The 22,033-nt window shown below is 45.1% G+C and overlaps 1 protein-coding gene across 18 annotated transcripts in view; it reads right to left on the bottom strand.

Annotated features, from left to right (window-relative positions):
- ank3b (ankyrin 3b) overlaps positions 1 to 22,033 on the bottom strand; it is an 85,640-nt gene that overhangs the window by 27,997 nt on the left and 35,610 nt on the right. For 3 of the 18 annotated variants that reach the window (XM_018760988.2, XM_018760990.2, XM_018760992.2), the window contains exons 10-29: positions 21,761 to 21,859; positions 21,405 to 21,602; positions 20,789 to 20,887; positions 20,330 to 20,428; positions 19,612 to 19,710; positions 18,431 to 18,628; positions 16,344 to 16,442; positions 15,249 to 15,347; positions 13,323 to 13,520; positions 12,925 to 13,023; positions 11,274 to 11,372; positions 10,989 to 11,087; positions 10,672 to 10,767; positions 10,418 to 10,490; positions 10,183 to 10,242; positions 6,590 to 6,713; positions 3,214 to 3,316; positions 1,717 to 1,767; positions 1,120 to 1,226; positions 342 to 374 (exon numbers count right to left, since the gene is read on the bottom strand). In XM_018760988.2, the coding sequence (XP_018616504.2) occupies positions 342 to 374; positions 1,120 to 1,226; positions 1,717 to 1,767; positions 3,214 to 3,316; positions 6,590 to 6,713; positions 10,183 to 10,242; positions 10,418 to 10,490; positions 10,672 to 10,767; positions 10,989 to 11,087; positions 11,274 to 11,372; positions 12,925 to 13,023; positions 13,323 to 13,520; positions 15,249 to 15,347; positions 16,344 to 16,442; positions 18,431 to 18,628; positions 19,612 to 19,710; positions 20,330 to 20,428; positions 20,789 to 20,887; positions 21,405 to 21,602; positions 21,761 to 21,859 (2,132 nt within the window). Of the gene's footprint in view, positions 1 to 341; positions 375 to 1,119; positions 1,227 to 1,716; positions 1,768 to 3,213; positions 3,317 to 4,967; positions 4,980 to 6,589; positions 6,714 to 7,317; positions 7,627 to 7,674; positions 8,582 to 10,182; positions 10,243 to 10,417; positions 10,491 to 10,671; positions 10,768 to 10,988; positions 11,088 to 11,273; positions 11,373 to 12,924; positions 13,024 to 13,322; positions 13,521 to 15,248; positions 15,348 to 16,343; positions 16,443 to 18,430; positions 18,629 to 19,611; positions 19,711 to 20,329; positions 20,429 to 20,788; positions 20,888 to 21,404; positions 21,603 to 21,760; positions 21,860 to 22,033 lie in introns of those variants that run through there. The other 15 variants (XM_018760980.2, XM_018760981.2, XM_018760997.2 and 12 more) reach the window with 11 other exon arrangements.

Here is a 22,033-nt window from a genome sequence, read left to right as displayed (position 1 = left end):
ACTGTATAGTTGTCACTGTTTAATGCCAGGCTAGAAAAGTGACAAACGACAGAAGGAAGATCAGGGCTGTGCATTAAAAGTGCAAAATGTGATTTCCACACAAGAGTTTCTGCTGCGCATATCAGCCTTGTGATACTGTTTCTGAACTCGGGAACCTTTGAGGATACCCCAGACAGGGTAGGCTATCCTTACAAAGGAGTCACACCCTTACAACTACTATAGCTAGAACTTGGACACAGCTACACCACAAATGGGCCAGCAGTCTAAGGTGATGTACTGTACTGCACAGATGAGGCAAACACAGAGAGAGGAAAAAACTGATCACAGGACACATTTATCACCTGGAATCATACTGGGGGAGTGGAGACGAAAAGCTGCAAAATAAAACGCAGGAGGCAAAAATCAAGAGATCTATTGATGTGATTTGCAGCACCATGTTGTACTGTAACACTTGCGGCAAGGTCACTCTGAAGGGCCCGGGAAACAAGTAGGCGGAAGGCAAAGATCAGGAGAAATGCAACGGCGAACTGGGAAACAACTGAAAGATCATTCTACAATGAAAGTAAAAGGAAAACAGTCTTCTTTATAATCAGTGTTAAGCTAGGTTTTCTGCCACAAAATTATTGCAAAATTATTATTCTGATTCATTGAATTAGCCAACACTTTTCTGCAAGGTGACTTAATGTTACATTTGGATACCAAGGTACATACAATAATTTACCCATTGACACTGTTGGGTAATTTTTACAGTATCGATTCAAGGTAATTACCTTGCTCAAGGGTACCGCAACAAGAGCGGGAATTCAGACCCAGGGCCTTTTTCATTACAGAGCAATTATGGTACCTGACATATTTATATATTTAAGAGAATGCAAAGAAATGCACACAAAATCAATTTTTCAAATAAAACATCTTACATATAATCCTGAGCTCAAAAGTGTAAGAAAAAAAAGTTCAGGATACTTAGAATGGGATGTAAGGAGTTCATAAAACCGTAACCTGAAAATTAAGGAACAATTTCGACTGATATAGCCTAACCCTTCCCCTGTTTAATAAGAGTATCTCATTACATGCTCCATGTTTCAGCACACATGGGGAATACAGCAGAGTGTAACCTACCCAGAGTGGATGGGGCTGGACACCAGGTTGACGTTGTCAAGGGCGTCCGCGGTCCAGCTGTATCGCCTCAGCGAATCCGTGTCATACTCCCTGGCTGCCGCCAGGTGCTGCAAAACAGGTCGATGATCAGCGACAGCTCCCCCATCAGTATCATCCATTGTTGGAACACGTCCAGCTCAAGCTCAACAAAGGAGAAGAGATTACAAAGGAAGGACAACAGCTAGACATCCTCCCAATACCCTCCCCTACATTTACAACCCTGCTGGCAATGACCACCCCTGAAGCAAAGCGAGCATTAACTTATAAAAAAAAAAAAAAAAAAAAAAAAAGAAAAATACAATAAAGCAGCCATATTGCAACTGAAAAAATATATATTTGCTTGGGCAGAAATTAAGAGTTCGATCATTTATGAGGAACATGACGTTCTGCTGAGTAAATAAACAAGTGGAAAAATGGCGGGAATGTGGAGGTTGGGTAAGATGCAAAAACGAACATTTAACGTAGCGAAGCCCATGACTGCATTGTAATCGCAGGGTTCAAAAGCAGAGGTTTGGGACGAAAAGAAAAAAGCTGGGTGTGTGTTAACACACTGTATACCTTATTTTGATGCTCAACAACAAAGGAAAGGTCTCTACAGTCGCTCTGAAACTTTTGAAGAGAAAATATAAATATTTAATGATATAATTATCTTGCATCAAGCATATATAACCTCCTGTATTAATGGACATATGATGATTTACTTTTGGATGTCTCCAGTAAACATATATTGATCCATGTCCATGCAATATCAATGCTTGTTTAGCATCAAATTCAAATTAATTTCATACTACACTTCCAGACGGTTTGTAACGTCTGCAGGAAGTCAACAGGATGTATTTCAGATCAATTTACACTCCCTTAATAACACTTGAAATAGTCTGCAGTCTGGGAATGAAATTCAAAACTGCCTTCTGCTATTTTGGTAAACATGCTGAAATGTGAGTTATAAAAAGAAGTTGGCTTCCTAAATTTGTGGCGCATTAATGGAAGTCATTAAACTCCAGTCTGAAAGCAAAATACCTCCGCCCATTCCCATAAAACACTACTTTATCAAATCTGATGAGCACTGTAATAAGTTTCTTCTCATAGTTTCCTTGTCTTTGGCCTTGACCAAGTCTCCCTGCGACGATCTCGAAACATCTAAGAACCCAAAAAGTTTCCGAAAGCATGTGAAAGGGCTGTATCTTGAGTTCACTTTCTCACGGCTATAATAAATATATTGGCTCCTGACCTCGGTGTCACAAAACGAAAGCGTACATGTTGTTACTCAGCTCCTTGTGAGTGCTGGAGGTGTTTGGGTGGTACTGAAATTTATGGGCTTCAAGTATAATGAGAACGACAACGCAGGGCTCTGAACGTTCTCCTCCGTTCTCTGGACTCGGCGGTGAGCCATGGGCTGCCCCCGGAGGACAGATGATACCATGAGGAGGTTATCATCCATGGCGGTGTAATATTTCTCAGTGCACAAGTCTTCTACAACAGATACTACTACTAGACAACATACAACATGGTTTTACAAATTGATAAAAGGGTACATTCATCTGCTTTTCCAGCTCATCCACATGAATTGGAATATGGTTTATAATGCTATCCTGTAATGAACAAATATTTATCAGCACAAAAAGGTGTTTAGCTCAAAAACCATTCGTACAACTTTACTGTGGCTTAAACAAGTCCTTAACAGAACGCAAGATACACTAAAACATGACATTCCTCCAAAAAAAAAAAAAAAAAAAACGGGACGTTTCCGACACGAACGGCTCACGACAGCTAAATAATCCCATCTAATGCAAACTGAAAACGTTCAAGAACGCACCCTTGAAACAAGTTCCACAACCTTTCATGCTAAAATAAACTAATATATTTAACATGCTCTACATCCAGTCAAGAATAGTGACTTTCCTGAGTGTGGCATTACAATGACAAAATTATTTTAAACATTTGATTACTACTAAATTAACTGCTGACAAAATTAACTGTGGCAAGAAAATTCCCTTTATTTTGCTCAAAATGGTGCAGATGAGAGTTAATACAGCGGTAAGAAAACAGACTTACCCCGTCCTTGGAAGGGGCCAGCATCTCCTCTATCATCATGCTGTCACGGGTGAACGAGCTTCTGTTGAGTGTGTTGGACCTATCCGAACTGAAGGAGCGGAGGCTATTGTATTTACAAGTTACCACACAACAGTGGAGTGATAATGAGGTGAAAAGGAAAGGAAAACAAAAGAAACAAACAAAAAACATTGATTACTGCATGCAGCTTCCAGGGAAGTGTTGTATAATTCAAAATGAAAGTACACAGCGGCACAAGACAAACGATATTTACAGATGAAAGTAACGCAATGGGAGGTAATATCTGTGTGTGTGTGTTGGGGGGGGGGGAGGGTGGGGTGGGGGTTGTTAATGGCCGCTGGGCACATTTAAGGGCTCCTGGATCCTGAGTGGAGATGTGGGTTCACGGCATTCAAACACAAAACACAAATGGTAACATTCTGATGTATGACATTTATATTGGTAGCGAGGTTTTTTTTTTTTTTTTTTAACCACTGCAAAACAATTATGCCCTTGTTTCAGACAAACCGCACACACCACAGCTCACGTAAAAATTACAATTCATTCATGTACAAATGAAAAAGAAAACTGAACTGTCAGACAGTCCCACTATTCATGGCTGTAAGAAAATATGTGCTGAACATCTCCAGGTGATTGACTGCTGACGATGGACTTTGCCATATTTATTGGACGTTCACTCTCTTTGTTGAACAGGTACTGAAGAGGGGGCAACGATACAGGACTCATTCCTGTTCCTAACCGCAAGTGTGCGTGTGGGCGGACGCTTGCTGCCATCCACGTGTCCCGAACACACTCATTACACAGGACCGTGCGGACAGAACCCGACATTTTTCAACAGTGTCAATCTAGCAGTGAAATGAGAAACAGCAAATCATCTTCCGGGTTCTCTATCATCACCATGTCCTCTCAACAGCTGGAATATCCTTTATTTTCAGATGCTGTGTCACTACTGAAACGCATATAGTAATTTTACTATGTGACTTTTCATAAGAGACTTAAGACAAGTCAGTTGCGACTTGTTTTTGATTCTATACATCCATCCATCCATCCATTTTCAATTACTGCTTGTCCAGAACTGGGTCGAAGTGATCTGGAGCCTATTCTGGAAGCACTGGGCATAAGGCTGAGTGGAGTACACCCTGGACAGGATGCCAGTCCATCACAGAGTAGGTTTTTGATTTCATCTTCTCAATATTTATTTTTATGAGGGCACTGTCATTAGAAAGACAGTGTTACTCATTTAAAGTTTTAAATAGCTTCAGCTGGTGCAATATTAACAGCATTTTTCTCAACAGCCATTTTTTTCCAAGCCACTGATGGAGCGACAAATCAATTGATCGGGTGATCATCCGATCAATCCCTGGAAGCTACATTAACATAAAATTTCAGAACAAAAAACAGCCTTTTGATGCATCACCTTTGATGGCCACACAGGTTACAAATAAGTAAGTTGTCCCAACACAACACTTTCCGAGTGCAGCGCTGTCACATTTACTTGCAAATTATTATTTAAATGTTTAGTGTCAATCAATCTTTACTTAGTCATTGTCACCATTTAAGAGTGAATAAGTTCAAACAATCTGAAGGTGATGGAAAATGGAAAAAATAAAAGAGCAAGCAAAAGATATCAATGAAGAAAAGGGGGGGAATAATGTGGCACATCACAAGACAAAGGCTCATGGAGCTGTAATGAAGCCAAAAAAAGAAGAACCACCGCAGGTGTCATGCCCTCTTACCTGACTTTAGGGCTATGGTGAGAACACAAGCGAAGACGAAGGAAAGCAAGAAGATATTGAAAGCAAACGATCAGAGAACAAAGCAGAGATGTAATGGTTCAATGGCACTGGCACGGCGGCTCTGCCATTGCATGCTTTGCGCTCTGACACCGGAGTGCTTCTGTTAACTACAGCCTCGGGGCTCCTTCGAACCCTGGGCCGCACATAGGACGTTAACGGCACTCTGCCACATGTCAGAGCACAGAGACGCAAGGAGAACTCTGGTGGATGCCAAGAACAGAAAGGAGGGAGAAGGAAGGCTTTGCTCAGCATCAAACTGGAATGACTTAATCAAAACCAACGAGTCGCGAATGACCTAGAACTTCCAGATGGCAGGAAGACCAGATCAGCAGATCAGCGGAATTGGACAATTCTGAAGAAAGGTTTTAGTGGACTATCCAGAAATGTTTGTGTGACTATTCGTGTTTGTTGTCACCAGTCATGGGCTAACTGTGAGCTCTTCTGCAAAATGCCATGCCTCTAAACATGACCAGACACTCAACAGCTATATGTTATGCGATTCAGTACCTGGAGCTCTTCCAGTAATATCGAACCCAGTCCCAGTGTCATGCTATCCAGTGTGAAAAGCAGCCAAACATTCAATATGCCCTTCAAGTATAGGTAACAGCATGAAGTTCTTTACATTGAGGGGAAAATTGCCCCAGGCTTTGGACATGTGGGTTAAACATTAACTGCTGTGTGAACCTTTCAACAAAGTAGACTGGTGAAGCAGAGAAAAGTAGCAGCAGCTCCACACATAAACAAAAGCCAGGACTTGTGGCGAATATATGGATTAGTGCAGAAGCTGCAACTTTTTTTTTTTTTTTTTTTTGATTAATAATAAAATATAAAGGTGTGGCAGAACCTTTAGTGCTACGATTGCTGTAAAGCTCACTCTCTCTTTCGATGTTGCTTTTGGTTTCCTTGCCACGGCTGTGTTAAATAAATCATGCACGTGCATTATTTAGCACCTGCCAGCACGCGGTACTATGACGCATTTCGGTGGGATTCCCAGGTTTACATGTTCAGTCCATGTTGTATACTGTCTCTCACCATTGCAAATACTCCCCACAGCAAGCACTGATGGCCAAACGGTTCCCTTCATGGACATTATTTACATAGAAACTAAACAGCTGAACATGTTTGGTCTCAAGATCAGATTTTCAAACTTTTAGTAATAAATATATTAACGAGTAGCGATAAAACAAATCAGCAACACTCCATAAGATAAGGATGACTAGAGTGCAGACCATATAATCCTGAGAAGAGTAGTTTCTGTCAAAGGCAACTTACAATGTTTGGAATACTAAGATACTTGCAGTGATTTACCCATTTAAAGAGCTGGGTAATTTCTATAGTGTCAATTCAGTCTCAGTACCTGGATCACTGGTACTATAGCAGGAGCAGGGATTCAATCACAGCTCCTTCACTTGCAAGGCAATGGCTTTAAACACTAAGCCACCTGCTGCACCCTGTGTTTGCAGTAATTTTATTGTACGGCTACAACACGTAAAACCTGTCGGCAGCGTGTACCTCTGCCATGTCATCTTCAGGGGGTCATGCGTGTAGAAGCAACACGTTACCTGGCAGAGCGAGCCGTAATGCTGAAGCCCATGTAGCCTTCCTGAGGGAGCGAGTCGTCCCCCAACTCCCTGAGGTCCTGGGGCCCGAGGTACTTCTCTGTGTCCCCAGTCATGGCGTCGTCGCCTGGCAGAGAGCCACAGCGTTAGCCAGGGAGGCAGGGCAAGGCCAAGAACGATGGCTAAAGCACCCAAAATGGCCATGGACCCAATCAACATCCAGCAGCATTATTTTTCAAAATGAATCAATGTTCCATACCCATCCGACGCCCCCACATAGCACCAAAGGGCTTTTTCCAACTCCACAATCGACAGACACACAGTCATCCAAAACACACTGACAGACAGCTCAACAACTGTACAGCAGCGACACAAGTCTGACTTCAAAGGCACAGCGAGACGGTACATTTTGGCCCTCTAAAACACGTGGACGCACACTCACGTAAAGAGCAGCACACCGAAAATCTGCAGATGCAGATGTTACTTCACATGTACAAGAAGCTAAAGAAGCAGAAAGGGTTAAAGGAGCAGAACGGAGAGCGAGGGAAAAGTCGGCAAGGGGGAAAAACAGCATTCCAGCCGCGACAAAGCAGAGCCCCCTCCTCGTCGGCTGCTGACCCACCCCACCCCGCCCCCCCACTCCCCCGCACGGCTCCCTCGCTTTGCAAGCCCTCCCCCAACGGCAGCCACCTCCCCCGCGGCCCTGATGATAGCACGGCGCTTTCACTGACCCAATCTCTTCAAATTCCTCGTAAGCGTTTCCATTCAGAGACACCAACTTTCAGAACTGACCGCACTCCGGCAAATTGAGTGACTTCACCCCCCCCCCCCGTTATTTCTTCCTTTCCCGTCTCTGGGGACGGAGCTCTGCTGTCAACAAACTTTCCAAGCTAACGGCTTTTTTTCTTGGCGCCCTCGCAAACAGATCAGCTTTCTCCAGCGCTGGCCGTCTTGGTATACGGTGATCACTTTGGCCAGCGATTCATCAGCTGCCCTCAGCGAGCCCCCTCTCCCCCACCCCTCATCCCGGACACCAAGCCCAAATTCTGGACCAGAATAGCAGATCTTTGAAATGTGCCACCTCTTACTTGGTCGGCCCGGCGTTTCTATCGTTCCTCGCTCCCTCGCGTCCGAGCTCACAAGTTCCCTCTCTGTGACAGCGTCCCGCCCCGTATCGCCTCCGCTCCTCTAGCTAAATCCAGCAAACCACAAGGTGGGCAAATCCTGCGAGGTCATGTGGAGCTGGTGGGGTAGTGCAGGGGCTGATACCCCCCCTCGGTCTCTCCCGAGTTCCAAACCACTTGCTGCTGCTGCCACCTCCACCTCCTCCTCCTCCTCCTCCTCTGTTGCTGCCTGGAAGCTCCCTGCTGCGAGAAAGGTTCAAACCGTGCAGCGCTGTTGAGCTCGTTCCCGCCAGCCGGCCCGGCGCAGCTGACGTTCTGATGCAGCCTCCGCTGAGCTTCCTGTGATTGGACCGGAGGCGCCCCCCTCCCCCTGCACGCTCCCGCTCCACTCCGCTGCCCGGTAACCCAGCTGGATGCCAGCACAGAGGCAATGGAGGTCCATTTGTATGTTAATGTGGGTGACTCTTTAGGTGCGCCCTGTAATCGGACCCTCCGCACCAGGGCTCCTCGGCAGGCGGATGAATTGAAAAAGCTTCGTGCCAAGGAGAAAACCCCGAGAAGGACACATGACAGTAGGACAGTCCCGTTTTATGAGGGAGAAAAAGCCTGCCTTTCCGCTGAAGGGTGGGGGTGGGCGCCACTTAACATCTGCCACAACAACACTGCGTCGCTTTCAGTGCTCTGGGTGCTAGGCAACAGGAGCTGCGGGAAACTCAACAGCGACAACAGATAAACGCTTATAAAGTGTTTTACGGGCACGACGTAACGTCGTATATTACGCACACATGAATTTGCTCAAAGAGCTCACTTTCTCTTCTCGCATCAACTCAACATGGAAAAGTGTCCCGAGAGAGGAACACACAAAAGTGCAAAGGCAGGATCCCCTAAAGAGCGGCTTGGGAAAGAGGCTTGAGAAACCCCCTGGCTCGCGCTCAGCTGGCTCCGCCTGGCTCCTTCGTGCCGGACTGTTTCAGCTCAGTTCCCCTTTGCTAAAGAGTGAAGCTGGGAATGGGATAAAAGCCAGTCAACAGACTCCCTCTCTCCCTTCCAACGTTCAGTAAGATGCATCTCAGGCTTTTTCTCCTGAGCTCATAACTGCTCCATAAACTTGCACTGATTCTATGGGCAGCGACCAGTGTAATGTGTGCAGGTAAAAATGGAGGTATTGGACAATCTGAGCGTCCTTCGAAAATCAAGTGTCTGCATGCGTAACTCTTTATCGCTGGTGAAATACTCATTTGTTTACTCTGAACTGCACTTCAGTTTGGAGACGAGCATCAACTAAACCAATACACGTAATGGTTCCTCGGCGCTATAAAACCGAGAGCCCAGCAGGCCGACGGTAATACACCGCATTCGTGTGCTGAAATCATTAAACAAAAGGCAACACTGAAAACGATATCTTTGACAAACAAGGTGGATTGAATGACGAAATGAAACGGGTGTTCGACAGCCCTCTTTGTGCACCGGCCGGCCTCAGCGAGTACTCCTGCGGCATTTACCATGCTCTAAGGATACTCCGGAGCATCATCTTACAGGTAACTTTACACCACCTTCTCGTATTACCTCAACAACGCAGGAAGGAGGAGCTAAATGTTGTCTGGCGTGCGGCACACAGCACTGTCAAGCGTGGGGCAGCGAGTCTCGTTTCTAGTGAGCAAACTGCCATTCGTGACGGTCACCGACGTTCTGGAAAGTTCCGTGCTAAAAGCATGCTGAACTTTACACCGGTGCCGATTCTCTTCGTATTTCTTCCTGTTCCAAAACGTAATCGTACTTGCGGTAGAATTGCCCTGAAAAAATTCTTATTCAAGGGTTAACGGAAACTAACGGCCATTTACAGCGAATGGCCAGTTGTGCAGTGACACGAAGGGCCATATATTTAGGAGATAGACATACGAAATTAAACAGATACGTATTTATCTATATGTGTATTCGAGAGAGGGGGGGTGAGTCGATTGCGGTTTGAAACTGCGTTGTCGAGACCAACCCATCACGGTCTTCAGCTGTGGCACAATGGCTTCAATAGAGGAGATGTGGACTCAGCAGAATGCGGAGAACAATTCAAATCCCAGCTCTTTCACTGTTCCTCACAGTCAACACACACGTGAAACCAGTCGCTGGACCTGTACCAATACCCACCAGTATTATGCCACTGAAATATTTGCTTTTCACCCTATGTTTACCGTATGTCTACCATCTCAAAGAGTACAAAGCAGTAGAAGAATAACACTCCGACACAGGAAAAAAGCCAAAGGAGAAATTTACATTTTGGAGTATTCAATATTTAAGACATTGCTTAGCAACCAATATTAAGGCATATTTCACAGATTCCAAAGCAGAAGAGGAAGGATCTGTGACAACAGAGGTTGTGTCAGAAGAGTAAACAGTGGTTAGTTTTGCAGGAGAGGACAGAGGGGTTTTCATATGCCTGCAGATGACCAAAGTGTAAATGAAAAAAGGAGAAAATACCTTCGTCAACATCTGAAATATAGTCCTCACTGAGAATTTCGGGTACATTGGCTTTATGAACTGTGTAATTCGAATAGATATAATATTAATATAATACCAAATAGGCCACAAATAAACAGGAGCAGATGATAAAAGAATTAAAAATGTACAGATGAACAGATCTAAAGCATGGAGCAATATCTGCTGATGACTTATTGGCGATAGATAACGTGAAATCCACTTTGCACGTGCTTACCTTCATCATCTGACATGTCCAGCACTTCATTCATTGTTTCTGGGACATTCATTTTATGCTTCTCTGTCACAGTCTGTTCAAGAATGGTTGATGTTAGTCATTTTTATCCTTTGTACTCCTCATTTTTCTGGAATACACATTTTCCCTCCCTCACTACATGTATACAAGTACAACCTGGGTCATGTAACACTTGTGTAAAGTGCCACATCTTGCTTAACAGTGATCGAAATGTCCTCTGCATCAGCAAGCCTTACCAAGGTGGTTAAGGTTTCCTCGGTCACCACCTTCAGAGTGTCCACGACAGAAATGTAGCCGAGCCGCCGGGCAATGGACAGGGCGGTGTTGCCATTCTGGGGTCAGATTTGAGGTGGAGACAGAGAGATGTTGGTTACCCACAAGGAGAAATAATGAGTATGTGTGATCAGTACAGCGTGACACTGTGTGTAAGAGATAAAAGCATGTGAAATCGTTCTGGTGGCCCTGTCGAACCCGAGTGCCCTGACAACCCCAGCCCCCGTGCCCCGCTCTGTGACCGGGAGCCCTGAACTCAGCACATTCCCCGGAGGCTCACCACAGTCAGCTCGTTGGGCGAGGCACCGTGTTGTAGCAGCAGGTTGATGATGTGGGTGTGTCCCTGCTGCGCCGCCTGGTGGAGGGGTGTGTACCCGTTCTGAGAGGGAGGAGAACAGCGGTGTGACAAAACTCACACATGTATATATTCTATTAACAATATACTTAAAGCCCAGGTCAGGGAGAGCCACGTGGCAGAAGACCCACACAGAGATACACACGCGCAGCGATGGAAAAGCAGGCAACGCACAAAATCACATGTACGTGTACTGAACTGAGCTGGTACCTTTGTTTTGGCGTTGACCTTAGCCGCGTTCTGCAGGAGGAAGTTCACCATTTTGACATTGCCGTAGTGACAGGCCACGTGCAGCGGAGTGTATCCCATCTGAGAGAGAGTCGGAAGAGAGGCCTCACATCAGCTGTGATTTACGTTATTGCTCTGCTGTTATTTAATACACATATATTTTTTAATCCACATTACACACACATTAACTGAACCGTTTGTCCCATACGGTCGCGGGGAGCCGGAGCCTAACCCGGCAACATGGCGCGAGGCTGGAGGGGGAGGGGACACACCCAGGACGGGACGCCAGTCCGTCACAAGGCACCCCGAGCGGGACTCGAACCCCAGACCCACCGGAGAGCAGGACCCAGTCCAACCCACTGCGCCACCGTGCCCCCCCATAAATAATGTATCATTATTTATTATTTATCCATGTATCTTTTCTCCAAAGTGACTTACAATGTGAGGTTTCTGTATAAAGTACTTGCAATTATTTAGTCATTTATACAGCTGGATGATTTTTACTGCATCAGTTCAGGGTAAGTACGTCAGCCAGGGCTGCTACGGCAGAAAGGGGAATTTGAACCTCAGTCCTTCAGCTGCAGGATGAAGGCGCTGACCACTATACCACCTGGTGCACACTAATTCTCACCAAAGTGAAAATATTTCATATCAGTGCATTGTTTTCCATCCTTTTTTGATGTTGTTGGTACAAAAGTTTATTGGTGAAAGTTCAAATTTCTTTTGTTTCATTATACTGCACGTGAATTTATTGGGGACCGAGAAAAAAGGCCACTGCTCCTACAGGGTGATGACATCACTGCGCCGCGCCAGCATCTCGCGTGTTTGGTGTGACCTTGAGCTGTCGGGGTCTGCATCTTGCGGCGCTCTGCAGTGAGGTGTGATCCAGCCACGGGTGGGGGTGGGGGTTGGACTGGTGGTGGTGGGGATTCACTGCAGATGCCTGTCTGATCCATGAGAGCTGCATGTAGCACGGAGGGGTGGGGGATGGGGGGTCGGGGGGAGGTGCTGCCCTGTCCCACCTATCCATATAAGAACTTACTATACCGCAAAATGAGTTCTATGTTCATGCACTCGCATTGTTAACGTAACATAACACTGTATAAATATGACAGAGTATTAATATGTAACAATCAGTGAAGAAGGTTGTCTCTACAAGCTTCTGAATGAGGCCTTCTGTACAGTTCAGTGGGGCCTAAAATTCCTCAGGCAACAGATACTTCGAGGCAGTGAAAGTTTTGGTGAAGGGCAAGGCGCAAAGAGTCCAGTGTTCCAGCTCATTTCCTCAAATGTTTTTTTAAGGTTTAGGAGCAATGATAATTATCAGGCTCTCGTGACACAAATGTGTCTTAAATCAGAATGTATGCACTTTTGTGGTGGGGTTTAACATGACGTATACCCCTGTTTGGCACTGAAATACGGAAAAGAAAAAAAAAAAAGAAAAAAACAAAAAAAAATTATACTACTGACATCTTTTCCCTAAAAAAAAAAAAAAAAAAAAACTGCTTCTTCATGACACCATCATCTGTTCCACACCATTTTCTCCTTCAGTGGATTTGGTGGTGAAGGGAATTCAATACAGGATGTCGGACCAATTTGCATCTCTGCTTAAGGAGGCACTGCGAACTTTTACCTTTGTTTCGGGGTCAATGGTCGCCCCTTGATTGACTAGAACTTCCGCCACATTCACTTTGTCCTCCTGAGCTGCTAAATGGAGGGGCGTCAGGCCACTCTGAAAGGAAAGCATACATTGTGCTCATGAAAATCTTGTCACGGAAACAGCATCTCTTTTATGTCTGCTGACGTTCTTGGTTCGACGTATTCACTGGCGAAATGCATTCGTTGTCTGAACCACGTCCGGCTACCTCCTCCTGTGGAGGAATATTTACCAGGGCAACAGCGGCATGTCCATTGTTACGCGAGTTACGCATCTGTACAATCAAAACTGCATCAGATCAAGCTTTGGGCAAAGACAAAGAGCACTCCTCACATCCACCTCATGAATTCTTTCAACACACAGGCCTCACTGACCTTGTTGCACAGGTTGACGTTGGCGTTCCTGGAGAGCAGCAGCGACTCCATGTCGACGTTGCCCTCCTGTGCGGCCAGGTGCACGGGGCTGATGCCCTGCCGGGTGACGGCATTGGTGTCTGCCCCATACTCCAGCAGCGTGGTGGCGATGTCCATCTGATTCTTCTTGGCAGCGATGTGCAGGGGGGTGTAGCCATTCTGGAGGGAAGCCATGGGTAAAACTGTCAAGGCTGCTGTTACTCCAAGGGGTCTAGAGGTGCTTTCAGAGTGATCAAATGGCAAAGAGATGAACATAAAGGTGACATACAAAAATTTGGCTTTGTTTGCACAGCTTTGCCAATCACGATCAGTTTGACTGCACTCATTGGGTCTTGTTTAGCCGGATATCGAGCTCTTTTGTATCCAGCATCTACAAACTGCAGCACCACTGACCACACTGTCCCTCTCAACCTTATTCCTTCCATTCCATCAAGGACTGGGATGAACCAAAACTAGTTCAACACATACAAAGTACATTTATGAAGCACAGATTACTAGTCTCTCAAAGATGTAATCTGACAAAACAGTGATTATGGGAAGGACAGGTGACGTAATAAGAGTGTAATAAAGGAAGGGTTTCAGAGGGTTTGAGTAGAATCTCTTCTGGAACCTTTAATGACAGAGGACCAAGACAGACAATTACTCTAAACATAAGAAGCTGGAAGGAAATCTGAGAAAAAATGGGCCATAACAGAGGGAAATAATGATGCAGTGTTCTCAGACTTATCATGTCATTGAAGTTCAAGGGGAGATAAGACAAGGGAAAGCAAGGTAGAGGATAGAAGAGGAAAGAAGGAAAACTTACCAAGATGTTGTGACATTCTCTATACCAAAACATTCAGTCAGTCCCAAAATTTATCTTTCCCAGCTTATCTACTCCTTAAATTATGCTCAAATTACAGAGAATATACATCAGCAAAGGACTAATAATTTATATCAAATAGTGCAGCACTATTTCCCATCGCTGGGTGGGCAGGGGGAAAACAAAGCGGGACTTGAAAAGTTCCGGAAAAGGATGGATTCCCAAGTGTGAGCTGATGTCGGGTCTAGCCAACGCTGATGTCACCACACAGCAAGATGGACTGGCCAACCAAATGATGCTGGTCTCATCCACATCCAAAAGAAAAGCTAGTAATTGGTTGTCATTGTAGAACAAAGGCGGTAACTAGGTCAACATGTTCACTTGGGGACCATTCCAGCCGAGACCCTTAGAGGCATGAAAAGCACAAGTGGTAAAAACCGTACTCCTGGACTTTCCTCACTGATCCAGCCAATCCGGAACTAATAAAATCTACTGACTCATAGCATATTTAATCTGCGGTTCCTTTGTGAAATAAAACGTCCCCCTTCTTCCAGCCTCACTTTAAATGCCCCGAGCAGAGATAATAACTGAATAAAAGTAGTTAAGGGTTCCTTCATTTTCGAGGCTCTCGGTTTATCAGCACTCTTGAGTTTGGGAGAACATTGTTAAGGCAGCGCGTGACAGGATATCAATCTGCCCTGCACTTCCAGCACTTTGCCCCGATGCCGCTGACTCATTATTAGTCAATTGCTGTCAGTTATTCTTTCGTTAAAAAGACGGCTGGAGGGGGAAAAAAAAATGCAATGAACACAACAGAAAGCAGACTAGCGACTAAAACTAATAACTGGTTTGCAGAAAATCCATTTGTTTTTCCAAAGACGAAATGACCAGTTATTTTCAGAATGCCTGAGGGAAAGAGTTAGTCGAACATAAACAAAGACAAAAAAGCAAGAGAAGATGGAAAGAAAGGTGGTGAACAGCTGAGAGAGGACAGCTCCAGGCTTACCAGCAGAACAGTCAACGTGAATGATTTATTATGAGGGGATGAGGAATGTGGACTGAAGGTCTGGTCTTGTGGCAGGTACCTTGGCAGAAGCGTGGGGGGAGGCTCCTTGGTTCAGCAGGAGAAGGGCCACTTTCTGGTTATCGTAGTGCACGGCTACATGCAGTGGAGTTAGACCGCTCTAAAACACATGTGGAGACGGCGTAAGTAGTGGAGAAAACCTGACCACGAGGTGAGTGTGCGTCATAATCACTCAAGGCCCGTGATGTACACTGCACATAGACATATTAAAACTTGAAACTGCCACAGTCAACTGCTGAAAAACAAGAAAGTTAGAGAAGAATATAGTTTGTCTGTCAAAACATTTACATATAAATACGGCACTGTCATTAGATGCCTGGGACAGGAGTACAGAAGAAAGGTTGTTCAGTGTATACAAAGACTAGTGGAAAGTACAGTCTTGTGTCTGGACCTTTGTGGGACCATCAGCATGATGCAAATCATGAGCTTAGCTGGAGGTTACAGACATATTTCATAAGTGCTTTGGCCCTTTAAGGGGCGGAGCTTTAGCGCCACCTCTTAAAGGGCCAGTGCACCTATGAAATATGAACATTACCACCAAGCATTACCTCTACTTCTTAGGGAGGGGCATATTTCACCACTTAAGAAGAGTTCTTTTGTAAATATTAGATGTCAGAGATTAACTGTTCTAAAGGGATGAATAATAATATCTAGACAAATCTAAAAACAACAGTAATAAGTCCGGAGTAAAGACAAAGTATTTTTATTGGATCAAGGGGACATCAAAACAAAAACAGCTCTTTACTTTGCCTCACTTTGAAGAAATAACCCTTTCAGCTTGTAGCACTTAGCTCATGTTTTTAGTCTTCAGCTGAAACCTTTGAGAACTCAGCCATAACAGTTTCTGGCAATTATATGTCAGTGGGAAGCAGCATGAGCCAAGAGGCCACATCAGAACGTGGCCTCTTCTCAAGAAATGAGCGGCTCACCGGGGAGACAAAAGTCGCACTAAAAAGTCACAAGCAATGATGTCATTAAAGTTTAAATGTAGCATATACAACCTGCAGACACTGCATCTCAAATGAGGTGTATGTTGGAACAATTTCCCACACCAGTAGCGGAGGGGAGACCCCGTTCACGTCTCACAACAGCCTACCTTTCCGGCAGCATCCGGAGGTGCGCTCTTCTGGAGGAGGAGATTAGCAACTTCAATCTTCCCATATTTAGCGGCCACGTGTAGAGGAGTGAATCCCTTCTGCCAAGGCGACACAACACAGTTTAAGGGAGAGCCCGGGGAATTAGGGAGCACTTTAATTGTGGAGGACACTGCATCATGTTTATTTATAGCATAAACACTGCAAAAAACAAATGGCGCTGGAAAAATCACTCACACGGTGGAAGTGATAAGAGGATGTGCTTATTAGAGAAAACAAAAATGTTCCCCCCCCCACATACTTTTGATTCAGCATTTCATATAACAAATTATAAATACAAAATTGTATATACGGTATGGGACAGCCTTTACCGATGTCCCACAGCAGTATCATCTGATATGACCTTTACCTATATAACCCTAACCCATTTATAAAAATATCCATTTTTTTAAACCCCCTTCTGCATTTTTCTATTATTACAAATATTAGAACATATAAAGGTGACGTAAAACACACAACATAGCCGTTATGCCACCTTTGGACTCAGAGGTCACAAGATTCAAATTCCAACGTCTTGCTGTAATACCCCTGACAATTCGGGTAAAAAATACCCAACTATAAAAATGAATAAATCATTATAGATATACAATTTAAATTGCTCTTGAGAGATGTGTCAGCTAAATGAATAAATGTTTATGTAACTACACTGAGTGTTTTAACTGGTGATTTTGACCAGGACAAATACAAGTCTCTCTGTACCATATAGCAGTATTAGGTCATACTGTATTTTTGCAGGAAATGTACTACAAATCAGCATGACTCATTTGGCTGATTCACACTAAGTGGTTGGTGATGTTTAAAGTAATGATCATGCGTAGTGCACACTTTTAATGACAAACCCGATAAAGAGACAGCGTGTCTCCAGATGTGCGAGCCCTGAGCGTACACTGTATTCCACAAAAACACTTACCCAATTAAGGCATGTGGTTTTCCGGAACGCTGATAATTTAAAGCAGCACGGCACTGGAACTTCAAGGAATTTCTTTCAGTTCGAATGAAACGGCAAACATTTTCATCTCTGCCTCCCACCGAACGTCGAGAGCCGCAAGGTCTTGGCTTGCAACGGCGTTTTCGTATCGCGAGCTGGAGATTGCGATATTATTCTTCTGCGTGCTGCACGCACTTGGCCCTTCATTTCTCAATGCGTTCATTTAACGTAAGTGACCTTCAAGAAGAACTCTGCTGCACTCCCACCACGATGCTAACTCCCCAGCACACCAAATACCCAGCACCCAAGAACACACACCATTAGAACCCTTTTCATAAGTCAAGCCCTAACTCTAACTTATTACTCTTATATCTTCCTTTTTTCCTTTGACCTCCTTCGCTGATTCTACTTAGGTTTGGACAGTTAGACTCATTCCCGCGCATTCAAATTTATCCCGTATGCAGCTAACTAGCATTAGCGTGCGACGAGTCATTATGAGGCAGCAGCCATTTCAGAGGATTTACTGAGGATTTATTGGTGTTTTTTAAGGAGAAAATCTGCATCTTGTTTGCAAACAGACATTAGACCGCAAACAGCCAAATTCCAAGTAGTAGCTATGACACGGAACGTGAGAAACGGCAGACTTGCTCTTGCACAACACGGAACGGATTTGAAAAAAACAATTTTGGAGCCCAAGGATCCAGTGACGTGACCAGCAGAGAACAGCAATAGCAACAAGAACCTCATAAGAAAGCAGGAGGTGACAAGGGACCCTTTTCAAGCCTCACACTCTTCAGTTGTCAAAGCCACTGCTGCATTGCAACACACCGATCCCGTCACATGCCAATCTGCCTATTCGTACTGATATACTAGTGGAGGGGTTCGGGCTGAGTACCCGAAGTAGGCTGAAGAACGTCAAGGACAATGCCGGGGCTCCACATGAGACATGAACCAGAATGTTTGTCTCCCAAAACACCACGTTACCTGCTTCCACAGAATCTACGTTTACAGCAACAGACGAGGGTTCTCTGAAATCAGGAGAGTCCGTTGCGGCAGTTGAGGAAGTTAAGGCAACCGGGAGAGGCTACGGCCACCGCTCACCTTGGTGGTGACGGACAGCAGGGCGCCGTGATCCAGCAGCACCGACGCCACGTCCTCGTGCCCCTCGCGTGCTGCCAAGTGCAGGGGAGTGTAGCCCGAGGTGGTGGCGGCATCGGGCGATGCCCCGTGCTGCAGGAGCTGCTGGACGATTTCAGCCTTCCCCAAGCGGCTGGCGATGTGCAGAGGGGTCTGGTCATCCTGCGAGGTCACGGTCCAACGTTCATATGAGGTCAAAATGAGCAGCTTGTCTTTAATTTTGCCCTCTCCTTATTATTCTTATTATTAGTCATATTATTTAGAAATTTAGCTGATGCTTTTCTCAAAGTGGCTTACAGTGTTAAGCTACTGAGAAGCATATACCCCCATGTATAGCAGGGTAATTTTTGCTGTACCAATTCAGAGCAAGTACCTTGACCAAGGGTAGTACAATGGGATTCAAACCCACATCCTTTGATTGAAAGGTGATGACTAATCACTACACTACCTGCTGCCCAGGTATTAATTCCATTTAAATCTTCTGTAGGGCCTCAACTATCCAGTTTCCTATATACGGTACATTTTAACTGGAAATGGAAGCAAAACTAGTCTACCAAAAGTAAAATCAACAAAGCAATATTTTATATGTAAACAGGTTTATATATTCTGCATTACTTGTTAAATATTACTAGGTCCTGTTAAAACATTACCGTTCAATTTTGTGGTTAAAGTTTTAATGCATATGTACATTTATATTTAACACATAAATTGCTACATTTCTTTTCTACATTAAAGCACACACATAGGGGCAGCAGGCAGCATACTGGTTAGAGTTGCCACCTTGCACTTGAAGGTTCCAGGTTCAAATTCCACTTCCTGCTGGAGTACCATTAAGCAAGGTCCTTACCCTAAATTGCTCCAGTAAAAATTACCCCGCTGTAGAAACAGGTAAATAATTATATACAGTGTTATCTTGTAAGTGGCTTTGGAGAAAAGCCTCAGCTAAAGAAGGTTACAATTAGGTACCTAAAATACATAGCAATACATGCTCAAAGTCATAACATAGCTGCAAAACACCCCAAACCTCCTTCGCTTCTGTCGCACATCTCTGCATTTTCTGCCGCTCAGCTGAGGGCTGAGAACAGAACGGAAGGACTTCACTGACGCCAACCTCAACGCTGATGTACCCAAGCTGATGTTCTCACCTTGGCCTTGGCCTCCACCCGTGCCCCATTCTGCACCAAGAACTTGACCACGTCTGTCTGCCCGGCCCGGGCCGCCATGTGAAGGGCTGTCTCTCCCCTCTGGAACAGAGCGAGAGAGAGAGAGAGAGAGAGAGAGAGAGAGAGAGAGAGAGAGAGAGAGAGACGGGTTGTTTCGGGAGAGGTACAAGTACACTGTGACAACGACTCTCCGTTGGCGTGGCTCGTCCACAAGGGCCGGCCCCCTCTCTCTCTCTTCCCATACTGTCTGCTCGCTTTGTTATGACTGCTGGAATGAGAGGTAGGACCGTGGCCTCCTGGCAACAAAAGCTGAAGTCATGTTTCTAGGGTAACGGCACTGTAGTTAAGTCCCACCGACTGCTAGGCGTGTGGGGAAAAGTATGATTATAGCGTTACTCTACTAGAAGCAGAAGCCCTCTGTAATTACTATAGTGAGTGCGATCTGAGAGCCGATATTCGCAGACAAACAGCGATCCTGTCATCGCTGCGAGCGTCTGTGTAATGGGATATGTCGAAAATTAAACCTTTAAGTGAGATAGGTGATGGAGGTCAGTTTCCAGAGAGCCCCTGGGGTGAAGTCAGCCCTAAACAGTTTCCCGAACCTTATCGGGTGACTCCTCGAGCCTTTGGCCACGTTTCCCAGCCCGTCTCCCAGGGCGCAGATAGCGGGGGGGGGGAGAAGACGCGTTCCAGAACTCACCACATTAGTTGTGTTTGGCGAGGCTCCGTGGTTTATCAACTGACTCACAATATTTTCATGTCCCATGAAGGCCGCCACATGAATTGGCGTGAGTCCCGACTGCAACACAGTTTTAAAAAAAATAAAATTAGCGCAGAATTTTGGGTAAGAGCTCCCGAGTGTAGACTTGCAGCAAAGCACCTCATCAAACCCTAAATGTTACTCCACCGTAAATAAAAAATCGTGGCTAAAGCAAGTTAAATGGGCAATGAAATTTGCCACAAGTTCCAGAAGCTTCTGCTGGTGTATCGATATACGCTATGTTTGCGGTACAAACACATTATTGACTTCCATTAAAATGTGACATGTGCCCTGGAAGTTGAAAACAAGGGAAAAACAAGGGAAATGTTCTGCAGCAGAGTACACAAACTCTAACGAAAGAAAGGAAAACAAAGGAAGCTCTCCGCTCTTCCTTTTTACCTCGGTCACGGCTTGTATGGACGCGCCGTGTTTCAGCAGCAGCTCCATCACTTTAATACGGTTCTTCTTGCAAGCGATGTGAAGTGGCGTAAAACCATTCTAAAAATAAAAACGGAACGCAACTCTCTTTAGATCCTTTGCCAGATGCTAACATTCAGCAGCCCTTCTGACAGCTTAGATAATGGAATAAACATGTGAAATTGCAGCAGTGTTTCCAGCAAAGGTTCACCCATGCTTGAGCCTCTCGGAGATCTGGCGAAGCCCGAGTTCTCGCTTTCTTCCTGGTTGTTCCCATATTTCTCAATAAACTTGAGCACCACGCCCATTTTGTTCCAATTACTAAACCCCAAAACAGTACGCTCAGTGTCCTCGGCCGCACAGCTTTTTTAACCTTTTAGTTTCCAAAAGCAAGCAGAGATTTTTCTACAAGTGTCTTCATTCTGTATTCTGTTAACCTGCTATTTTTGGCATTACACACTGAAAAGTTTCACTTATGGCATTTTGTAGGTCGGCGTTAACCTACTCATATTGCGTTAACATTAATTTAATGCTTTCAACAGAATGAGGATGGAGGCACTGGAAAGCCCATCCCATGTGCATGTGTCCTCCTGCTCACCAGTGCTTTGGCATTGGGGTTGGCCTTCTTGTCCACGATGACCTTGGCCACCTTGTAGTGTCCACAGTGCGCCGCTACATGCAGTGCTGTCAGGTAGTCGTTGGTGACGTCGTCCACGGGCACGTCGTGGTGGAGCAGGAGCTGGACACAGTTCAGATGGTCCCCTTGCGTGGCCATGTGCAATGGGGACAGCCCATTCTGTGGATTCCAAACACAACCGAATGTTTGCTTCAGCAAGGGACACTTACTGCATGTCACCACAGTCTGCAAAGTTCCATGTGGCTGTTTGTGGAGATTTAGTTGGAGTTGGGAGGTGGAACTGGAGGTGAAGTTGAAGGTGGAGACAGAGATGACACCTTTGTTTTGGAGAGAATGGGAGCGCCACGGTCCAGAAGCATCTCCACCACTTGCTCATGTCCACTTCTAGCTCCACAGTGTAACGGTGTCAGTCCATCCTGCAAAAACACGGTCAGCCTGAGTATGGCATCATGATCTAATATGTTGACATGCCACCGCACTGGAAAGCACGACAAAGACCCTTATAAACCCAATTTAGTAGTTGTTAGACAAAACCTAAAGTTGGTTCACATGGCTAAAATATTCTGTGAACACCACCACTAAACTAATAC

This window comes from Scleropages formosus, chromosome 24, assembly GCF_900964775.1.
Source record: "Scleropages formosus chromosome 24, fSclFor1.1, whole genome shotgun sequence".
In the NCBI taxonomy this organism is placed as follows: domain Eukaryota; kingdom Metazoa; phylum Chordata; class Actinopteri; order Osteoglossiformes; family Osteoglossidae; genus Scleropages; species Scleropages formosus.
The sequence above is the reverse complement of the archived record's forward strand: the minus strand, read 5'-3'. Positions and strand labels throughout refer to the sequence as shown.